The sequence below is a fragment of the Triticum dicoccoides genome, chromosome 6B (genome assembly GCF_002162155.2).
Source record: "Triticum dicoccoides isolate Atlit2015 ecotype Zavitan chromosome 6B, WEW_v2.0, whole genome shotgun sequence".
Taxonomy (NCBI): Eukaryota; Viridiplantae; Streptophyta; class Magnoliopsida; order Poales; family Poaceae; genus Triticum; species Triticum dicoccoides.
The window spans coordinates 541,298,513-541,309,141 of record NC_041391.1 but is presented as its reverse complement, the minus strand read 5'-3'; the positions used below and the strand labels follow the sequence as shown (position 1 = coordinate 541,309,141).

General features: G+C 45.7%; 2 protein-coding genes across 2 annotated transcripts; one reads left to right on the top strand and one right to left on the bottom strand.

The window, feature by feature from the left end:
- The first annotated feature begins 3,915 nt into the window (after positions 1-3,915).
- On the top strand, positions 3,916-8,429 carry LOC119324339. The gene is made up of 2 exons (XM_037598125.1): positions 3,916-4,654; positions 7,923-8,429. The coding sequence occupies exons 1-2, from the start codon at positions 4,039-4,041 to the stop codon at positions 8,237-8,239; spliced, it is 933 nt and encodes a 310-aa protein (XP_037454022.1). The 5' UTR covers positions 3,916-4,038; the 3' UTR covers positions 8,240-8,429.
- Positions 8,430-8,465: 36 nt separating this feature from the next.
- LOC119321253 (RNA exonuclease 4-like) lies at positions 8,466-10,361 on the bottom strand. The gene is made up of 7 exons (XM_037595022.1): positions 10,327-10,361; positions 10,064-10,215; positions 9,824-9,954; positions 9,497-9,666; positions 9,176-9,385; positions 8,990-9,070; positions 8,466-8,895 (listed from the first exon to the last, which is right to left on the bottom strand). The coding sequence occupies exons 1-7, from the start codon at positions 10,359-10,361 to the stop codon at positions 8,667-8,669; spliced, it is 1,008 nt and encodes a 335-aa protein (XP_037450919.1). The 3' UTR covers positions 8,466-8,666.
- Between the last annotated feature and the right edge of the window lie 268 nt (positions 10,362-10,629).

The following is a 10,629-nucleotide window of genomic DNA, read 5'->3' as shown; positions in this document are numbered from 1 at the left end:
GATCTTGATGAACTACAGCAGCAGGGCTTCGCCTAAACTCCGCTACAGTATTATCGAGGAATATGGTGGCAGGGGGCACCGCACACGGCTAAGGAATCGATCACGTGGATCAACTTGTGTCAACTTGTGTGTTTAGAGGTGCCCCTGCCTCAGTATATAAAGGAGACAAGGGGGGGAGGAGGCGCCGGCCAGGAGGAGGTGGCGCAGGAGGAGTCCTACTCCTACCGGGAGTAGGACTCCCCTCCAATCCTATTCCAACTAGGAATCCCCAAAGGGGGAAAGAGGAGAAGGGTGGCCGGCCACCTCTCCTAGTTCTAATAGGACTAGGGGAAGGGGGGAGGCGCGCAGCCCTGGTGGGCAGCCCTTTCACCTTTCCACTAAGGCCCATGAAGGCCCATATGGATCCCGGGGGGTTCCGGTAACCTCCCGGTAACCCGGTAAAATCCCGATTTCACCCGGAACACTTCCGATGTCCAAACATAGACTTCCAATATATCAATCTTTATGTCTCGACCATTTCGAGACTCCTCGTCATGTCCGTGATCACATCCGGGACTCCGAACAACCTTCGGTACATCAAAATGCATAAACTCATAATATAACTGTCATCGTAACCTTAAGCGTGCGGACCCTACGGGTTCGAGAACAATGTAGACATGACCGAGACACGTCTCTGGTCAATAACCAATAGCGGGACCTGGATGCCCATATTGGCTCCTACATATTCTACGAAGATCTTTATCGGTCAGACCGCATAACAACATACGTTGTTCCCTTTGTCATCGGTATGTTACTTGCCCGAGATTCGATCGTCGGTATCCAATACCTAGTTCAATCTCGTTACCGGCAAGTCTCTTTACTCGTTCCGTAATACATCATCTCACAACTAACACATTAGTTGTAATGCTTGCAAGGCTTATGTGATGTGTATTACCGAGAGGGCCCAGAGATACCTCTCCGACAATCGGAGTGACAAATTCTAATCTCGAAATACGCCAACCCAACATCGACCATTGGAGACACCTGTAGTACTCCTTTATAATCACCCAGTTACGTTGTGACGTTTGGTAGTACCCAAAGTGTTCCTCCGGTAAACGGGAGTTGCATAATCTCATAGTCATAGGAACATGTATAAGTCATGAAGAAAGCAATAGCAACATACTAAACGATCGGGTGCTAAGCTAATGGAATGGGTCATGTCAATCAGATCATTCTACTAATGATGTGACCTCGTTAATCAAATAACAACTCATTGTTCATGGTTAGGAAACATAACCATCTTTGATTAACGAGCTAGTCAAGTAGAGGCATACTAGTGACACTCTGTTTGTCTATGTATTCACACATGTATTATGTTTCCGGTTAATACAATTCTAGCATGAATAATAAACATTTATCATGATATAAGGAAATAAATAATAATTTTATTATTGCCTCTAGGGCATATTTCCTTCATAGGGTGTGGCTGAGCAGAAGATCCGGGCACATTTGTGAAAGCAACGGATCGACTGGAGGCACATAATTTCCTTCATTTGGCTTGATTGTTGGGGAAGTGGCTTCAGATTCTTTGAGCAGTTTCTTGAGTTTGAGCCAAAGCAGATCAGTAGATGGAGTACGTGCTGGCAAAGGAGGTGTAATGCGCTCTTGAAAATCTTCAACCTGAAATCCCTTATCAATATAATAATAGATTTCTTTGATATCGGTGTTGGTGAGTTTCTTCTCGGTGAAAAACTTCCGAAGCAATTCTCCATAAGTGTTTCTTGTTTTCATCAATGATAAGATGAAACATCCGAGTGCGATTATGAAGCGCATTGAGTTCAGAGGCCAAGTGCTCTTTCTCTTGTGGATCTTCCGTGATTTGCTACTGAAGAAGTCGTTGCGTGCGCATGCTAACTTCAAGTTGAGTTGGGAGCATAGGCTTGAACATTCTTTCTCACTGAGGAATTTGAGTCCCATCAAAAGCGCGATGATATTGCAGAGGGCTTGAAGCTCGAGATTTCCTCTAAGAAGATTCTTTGCATTACTTGCATTGCGTCATGAGCCAGACGAACGAGGATTTATGGCTCTTCTTGGCCAGATAAACAGTGTGCATACTGTGATCGATAACCTTCTGGATCCAAGGTGCGAATGTTTTCAAGCTGAAGGGAAACTATGTGGAATCTTTTAGTATATGAAGAAACATATCTTCAACATAAAAACTATATCTCCCGACAATGATCAGACAATATTTATTTCGATACCCGCTTGAGACAAGTAATTTTAGCTCCTCATCTTGCTGATCCCAAAATCAGAACGTATTCTGCAAGTATAAGGACACATTCAGAAATATATCCATAGACACATTCAGAAAAAAAATCACTTATATGTACGTAGACAAACAACAATAAAATACAAACATATTAGTGTAGCTAATCCAACTTATGTGATGTCGCTTGACATCATATACAACATTGTAGCACCGCTAGCATGGATACATGCGAACCCTACCAAATTACTCCCTTCATTCACTATAATAAAATGTTATATTTTTTCCTAAATCAGATGTACATGAACGCTTTCAAGCGTGTTTGTTCATTCATTTCACTTTGTATATAGTCTATATTGAAATATTCAAACAGTCTTGTAACAAACGAAGGGAGAAAGTATTTTATAGATGGGCCATATGTCCATGATTATGCTAGTCCTTCAATTAGTTTGCCCGACAACCAAAGAGGCACATCCGAAGCATCTACAGAGTATTTCGAGATTAAGTGTGTGTGTGATATGTGCTGCATCATATAGATTTCCTCTCGTTTTCTTCCCTATTCTTAGACGGGTATGGCAAACTTTTTCCTTAGACTTCACTAGCGAGCTTGTGGATTCGCCTCCTCTCTTCTTGCTGCTCGATGGCGAGTGGCGGGGAGGAGAATCCTAGTGCCTCCATTTTGGTTAGTAGTTTAGGTTAGAGTTTTTCAGTTCTCGCATCAGCGTTTAGGTGAATGGCTTCACTTCTTCTTCGAGTTTGTCTTCTAGGCATCAATTTTCCCTGAGTTTGTCCGTTTGAACGTAGTCGACCAAGCTCTGATGTAGATTCATGCCGTCTCCTTGGGACAATGAGGTTAGGCTTTCTGTCATGTGCTGAGATTTGGTGTTAGGTGGTTCAAAATTAGTAAAGGGTTCAACGACGACGATTGCAGCTCCAGGATGTTGTCCTTAGGGGCACATGCACGAAGACTTTCCGACTGTCATGCGGTAGGAGAGCGGCGACATCGGCGTGTTCTGACGGCAGTAGAGGTCATCCGGTGGTCTCAAAACTCTAATGTGATTTTTATTATGTTTGAGATGCTTTGTACTGTTGATGAACTTTTATAAAACATCTTTTGAAAAGGGAAAGCTTTGGTTCATAGGGTAGGAGAATCATAGTAATAGGAAAATTATAGGAAATGAGATGACATGCTTCTCAAATCCTACGAGTAGGAATAGAAAATGAGATGTCCTTTGTTTTACATCATAGGATTTTTTCCATTGAGTCTAGACTAATGTTTATTCTCCTATGAAATGTGAAGGATAGGAAGAATTCCTTCATAGGAATAAGATTCTATTCCTACAAACCAAAGAGCAGTAAAGAAATTTTTCCTATAAAAATTCTATCCTATGAAATCTTTACAAAATTCCTTCAAACCAAAGGAGCGGATGGATGGATTGGGGGAGGGAGGAAGAGGGAAGAGACCCACGAAAGCACTCTTGGAACTTGGAAGGAAAAGCATGTCTCACAAATTGGGACAAATCAGACGTGACCCTCGTGAAATCCCATAAGCAAGGAAAGAGAGGACAGCAGCTCGTGCCCATATTCTATTCGTGCTCGTCTTGCAGGTCGAATGCTTCATCGGAAGAGAGAGCTTTATTCTCCCAAACCTTCCCCCAAAACTACGCCACGCCTTGTGCCGTTTACGGAATACCGAATCTATCACAAACCGTAACACCGATGCGCCCTTCCCGATACAGCCGCTCGCAAAATCTCTTTCCACGAAGGGGCGCCTCGCCGCCGCCTCCTCCCGAATGCCCGCGCCGCGGCAGCTGCCCCTCCTCCTGAAGATCGCCGCCGCGGCGGCCGCCGGCGCATTGGCGATCGTCGCGGCGGCGCGCCTGCTGCGGGATGACGCGGTCTCCTCCCTCCGCCGGGACATCCGCGAGGCCGTCGCCGCCCTCGTCTCCAGCAACGAGGACGGCGACAGCGCCGACGGCGGCGACGACCAGGGGGACGAGGACGCGCCGCCGCCGTCCATCCTGATCACGGGATTCCGGGCCCACGGGAAGAGCTCGCTCGTCAACACGGCGTGCCGCGCGCTCGCCGGCGAGGTGGGCCCGCTGCTGCTGCGCGCGGAGGCGTCGCCGCCGGGCGGCGGGTCCGACAGCACGAGGAAGCGGCTGAAGGTGAAGGCGGTGGTCTCCGGCGCAGACGGGGAAATGGGGGCGGAGGAGGCGGTGGTGGAGCTGCTGGACGCGCCGCCGCTCCCTGAGGCGGCGAGGCTGACGAGGGATGCAATCGACGACGCGATCAGCAGCGGGAACCCGGAGTGCGTGGTGCTGGTGCTGCGATGCGACGCGCCCGCCAAGGAGCGGAATGCGGCCATCAAGCGCCTGCCGGAGATCTCTGCCGCCGCGAGGGCGAAAGGTCAGTTGGTTTCTAGAAGGTTCTAGACCTTTTCGCGTTTTTTTTTGGAGACGGAGAGAATTCGCGTGACTGGTTTGTCGTACTGTTTACTAGACCATGATGACGCGCGATGCCGCGCCCGTTCATTTTGTTAAGATTTTCAATAGAATTACAGGTATTCATACAAATATGTTTATGCATAGTTTGTGATCGACTGGAAACGATTTTTTAGAATATAAACGGCAGGGGGTTTGCCTTTTCACTAAGAAGGAAAAAACCAAGTGGTTACATGTTAACAGGGGGGTCAGTAGCCACATGCGGCGTCGGCTGTACATGCTACGTCTCACGAAATGGGGAAACAACAAAGGGAGGTCATCATTGCTCAGGCAAACTTTTGGAAAACAAAGTTAGCGGTTAGCAAAAATCATATCTTCTGTCCAAACCATTGTTTTTTTCTCTAAATTCTCCAAACTTTCCTGAATGAAATAATTAAGAATGAAATGACACCATAATACCTCACAAAAAATGATATACATGATTAAAGGACAACATGCGTGGGAGGCTAACCTGAAGAATGAAACCTATTAAATATGATTGTATGGCAATTTCACCATTCAATCTCCACATACAGTAATAATTTACTTACCTGTCTAACATGGCCAGGGTCAATACGCCAAAATCAACAGCCATTACCTTGTGGCTGACCTGCAAAGAGTAGCGCAGAACCCGATTAGCATATATGGAATCTCCTAAAGAAGTTCACTGGTTCATGTTTGACGTGGCACCTCTGACTCCATTAACATTTATCGGCAAGTGGCAACCCAAGAAGCCAACGCTTTCAGAAAGTATAACTTTGTTAACCGTGATCCTAACCTGCAGATTTATTACAGTACAATGTAAATACTCCCTCCATAAAGAAATATAAGAGCGTTTAGATCAAACGCTAAGTGATCTAAACGCTCTTATATTTCTTTACGGAGGGAGTATGTAATATGGATGTAAAAGCTTCAATCATATACATGGAACTGAGAATTTGTCTTCTATGTGACATGTCAACTAATGGAAACGGGAGACACATAAATTTAGGGAAGGAAGATCAATAAGACTAACTTCTGTAAATAAAAGAAAAATCATGAAGTTGGTAACTGCTCAAAATGACAAATATATAACAATAGAACCTTCTAAATTTGATAACAGAAAACATGATGGCATGAGGAATAAGACTGCCAATTCCCACATCGACCTATGAAAATACACAAATATATTTCGTGTCAACCCCAAACCTAGCAGAATCAAAGTCGTGGTGTATGGTGGGGATAGTTAGAAGGGTGTCCAAGGAGATGTGGATGAGATTAGTATACCTGTAAAGGTGCCAGCAAGGAGAGAACCATGGCAAGGAATGGCGACAGGTTCACAGCTATCCAGACAGCGGGTGGTGTCGACGTGTCGTGATCCTAACTTGCTGGAAGAGGCGGCACTGGCAGTGGCACGTATGTTAACGGACAGAAACGACATCGCTCTCGATCGGCACCTCGGCAGTGAGAGGACGGAGGTAGCGAGCGACGACAAGAGGCGTTGACTCAAAAGATTTGGGGGAGAGGATGGCTAATGGAGGAGGAGCAGATCGCTGAAACTCGCCTCGGTGAGGGAGAGAAGAGGTGTCATCGATCGATGCGCCGGCTTCCTGTACATAGCCCCTTTTTTAGGGTTGCTTCGTGTACGTATTTTTCTTTCGAGAGAGAATTCTTGTACGTAGCTAGCCCGGTTCACCACAAATCGTCGAGGTCATTCGTCGGAGCAGCGGCCCATTTGACGTTGTCCCGGCCTGCTTTGCTGAAGTGACGCGGTAAAGAGGCCCGAAGAGGGCGCTGCGGGATGACAATGACATATGCTCCGTTAGTTAGACCAATCGGACGGTTGATGAGTTTAAATCGCTGTGTGAGGCCCTAGCTAGCTCCATTTTACTGTTTAGTAATATATGGACCCTTGAGCCCGTGAGGGCACGAGTGGGGAATTCCCTGCTTGCAATTGCGGCCCAACCCAACCTATAAAATAGTACTCCCTCCGTTCCTAAATATAAGTCTATAAGTCTTTGTAGAGATTTCACTATGGATCATATACAGATGTATATAGATGCATTTTAGAGTGTAGACTCACTCATTTTTCTCCGTATGTAGTCCGTAGTGGAATGTCTACAAAGACTTATATTTAGGAACGGAGGGAGTAGCATTCATTCTACGGATCAATCGAGTATATCTTGCGGATTAACAAAACAAAAGCTATGATCTAGAATTCCTTTTGTAACCGCCAAATTTATGTGGAGCTCCCAAAAAGAGATTTATGTGGAGTTAAGTGTGGGTGCTGATCCCTTTTAATTGGTTGGATGTTACAAACAACATATACTAAATAGCTTATTATTGGTTTCCTTGTGTTATATTCTTAGATCAGGGATTTGCAATGATTTGGAATGCTCACTTTTCCTTGCATTTGCATGTATGAATCACGGCGGTTTGGGATACAGCCTTTATTGGTGATCAAAAGATTGACTATTTGATGATAAGCTTTGTACTGATAAATCACATGGATGCTCTGGTATATGCTACTTCATTCGTTTCATGTTAGTGTCCTGGCACAAAAATAATTATGGAACGGAGGGAGTATTTAATTCAATATGCATCTTAATTTTGGAGCCCTCCCATTCAATTGACGTGTTCAATTTTGGATTTGGTTCATGATTTTGACCGAGTCAACTATTTCTCGACGAGCTCTCATTCAGTTGAGGTATTTAATTTTGGATTTGATTCAGTATTTTTGAACGGTTTCTTAAATTAATCGGTAACAACCAGCCTGTAAAAACACATCAGTCATGTGCACCCTCTCACCATCTAAAAAAACACCAACATGTGACATTGTAACACAATATAGTACATACAGCCACCGATGCAAGAAACTTGCCCGCCTAAGTATTGGTGGATTAGCAGACAACACAGAATCTCACCATCAAGAAAGCCCACTAAAACACCGCCTTATAAAAAACACTTCATCATCTTCCTCACGTGCCAAACCAACTTTTATCTTTGTGATATCTCAACAACACCAGCGGCGCAGCGAAGCACGCCCAACCCTTCTAGTATCCTATATGTATACGTCCTAGTTAGATGTGTTTGGAGTTACGGTTGATGATAATCCAAGTTATCAGTTAGGCTGGATGTTGCAAACAACATATATAACTATTCATTTCATATGTTAGCGAGGCTTAGTCTAATTGTTACTTAACATCTGTTTACAGGGCTTAATTTGATTATTGCATTGACTTTTAAGAAGTCCGTGAGTTCAGTAAGGCAAGCTGAAGAGCTTCTAAGAGAGGTTTCGTTCAGGGCAAGGACGGATTGTGTATACTTCATCGAGAACTACACCTGGAGCAACAGTGGCTCCAACCTCCTCCACCCCCCTGTCATCAAGAATGACTTTGGGACAGATTTTACCGTGCTGACAATCATTCGACAGTGTCTTGAGTTCATCAAGCTAAATAGGAGTCAAAAGGATAAGAAAGACCCCAAGCAGGCAGAGACACGGGCAGATGCTAAAACAGCCCTTAAAGTTTAGTGACACAAATGCAAGGCATTTCTATAGTTGTGCACATACAAGATCATCACTGATTTACACAGGTATGATCTTCTGCGGTATGATGTATGTTGACACTGACATAGTCTGACAAGCTGTACAAAATGTACCTTCATTATATATGTATAACATTGTTATAGGCCTGTTTATCTGCCTCTGTGTTGTGTAGCTATTGAGCTGGGCTTGTCATTTTCTAGATACATAAAGCAAAGTAGAAAGCCTCTTACTATATATCATTGCTCTTAAATATGACTCATACAACTCTTGATCACCAATATTATACTCAATCCCACCATACATAAGTCCAAAGATAATTAGACATACGTAGTCGGTATTACTACGGATGGAATATGACCAAACCAACATCAGTCGGCCAGCCCTGCCTTGTTCTCTTTAGCTCATCATCAGTCTAGGGGTCCAGGCACCAGCAGTAGTAGTCTGATCCTGAAAGTGCCAGGAGTTCTTCTGGGCTCATCCTCTCCATCTCCCTCTGCCTCCAGGCCGGGTAGTTATTCTGCACCTCCCCTGAACCGGAGGCGTAGTCTCTCGGGTGAGCTTGTGATCTCATCCTGATATATAGCCTCATCGCCGCGACGCAGTCCTCGTATGGATCCTGAATGCCAGTATGGACATCATACCTACAACCGGATAGAAGGGCAATCCCTTGAGGATTAGGCAATGACCAAAGGGTTCAGAGTGTTTGTTTTATAGCTCAGTTATCAAGTGACATACCCAAGATATGCTTGTGTGAGGTACTTCAGGGTATTGCTCAGCTTGCTGGTTTTCATCAGCGGTGGGTACTTTGCGGTGTCCCTGCACGTCCATGGATAAATTATGTTAAGAAAATAGTAAAATTTCGAGGCAATTAAGGAAGAGATAGCAGGAACAAACTATAGCTCACTGAGCAATGATCTGTACCTGATCATGAATGCTGGGTACTCCAAACCTAGGCGCTCGAGGTCATGGTCCACGATATGCCCAACAAGGATCCTTGCCCTTCCATAGCTCCTCGGCCGTATCTTCCACAGCGGCTCCCCGTTGCACAGGATGTCCTGGATCCTCCTCTGCACAAGTTTCAGTGGCATTGCATCCCTCAGGTACTCGGGCCTTATCCCAGTAACCTCATACCTGAAGAGCCAAATGGTCAGCTTCATCTTTTGCACTTCAGAAAACAATCCATCTAGTTGATCCTTGTATAGCTAGTAAGCAGTACTGGTAATGGATTCCAAGGTGAGCTACCTGTAGTTTGTGACCGGAGCTGTAGGTTTTACATAGGTCTGGAAGATGACGTTCTCATCTTCTCCAATAAGGCACACTCTTGCGCAGAGGTCCACAGAGCCGTCGCTCCCTCCTCCGACCATCTTGCAGGCCATGGCAACCGCACGCCCACCTGCGCCACCCTTTGGCATCTGAGAAAAAAGAAGTGAGGGAGAAGAGAGACATCAGATTCTGATTTCTGCTCTCTCGCCAACATTTCTGTGAAAAGTTGGCCGGGAGCTCTAGCATCCATGCATGTTAAGAAGAGGTCGATGGTGGCGATTGAACGGAATGGAGAACATGAATTACCGGAGCAGCGCGGGAGTACTGGCAGGCTTGACGGTGATATCTGGCGGCGGCAGGGCTATCGAAGATGTTGAGGCAGATGCCGCAGCCCCGGGCGCTGAAGACGCGCGCGCATTCCGCCTTGGGCAGCGGACCTTCATTTCCAAGATCAAGATCACAAGGAGCGGCGTTCAGTTCAGCTGCTGTTGATGCCATAGCTAGAGATGTTTGCAGCTAGAGATCGATATGTGTTTGGTAGCTTACCGATGAGGTGCTCCCTGAGGGACTCGAAGGAGCGGCAGTGCTTCCTGCAGGCGCCGCACTTGGGCTCGTGGACCGAGTGATACGACACCTTCATGTGCTCCACAAGGTGCTCCATCTTGTTGTACTGCCGGAAGCACGCCGAGCACTTGTTCCTGGTACACACACAGACATGCTTCAGTTAGGCAAGCATCGAAAGTGGACTTAAACTGGGGTTATCAACGAAGTTAGCCAAGAAAAAATGGTGTTTCTCAACGTTTTGTTACCTCAGGGTCTCCGCGGACTCCCTCCTGCTGTCCATCGAGCTCCACAGATTCTTCCTGCAGGTCGATCAAGATCTCTCAGATCTCGAGGTTGGCGAGGATGAGCAGTATGGGAACGCCTATTTATAGGCCAGCCTCGTTGAGAGATCAGAGATGGAACCTTCACGAGAAAAAGCCCCCTAGACTGTCGTTGCTCCATTCTGAGGAATAACTAAACCTGCATGCAGGCGTTGTTAGTACCTAATACTCACTCTATATCCCATAATATAAGAGACTCAAATCCCTACGTGACTCCCAGTGTACAAC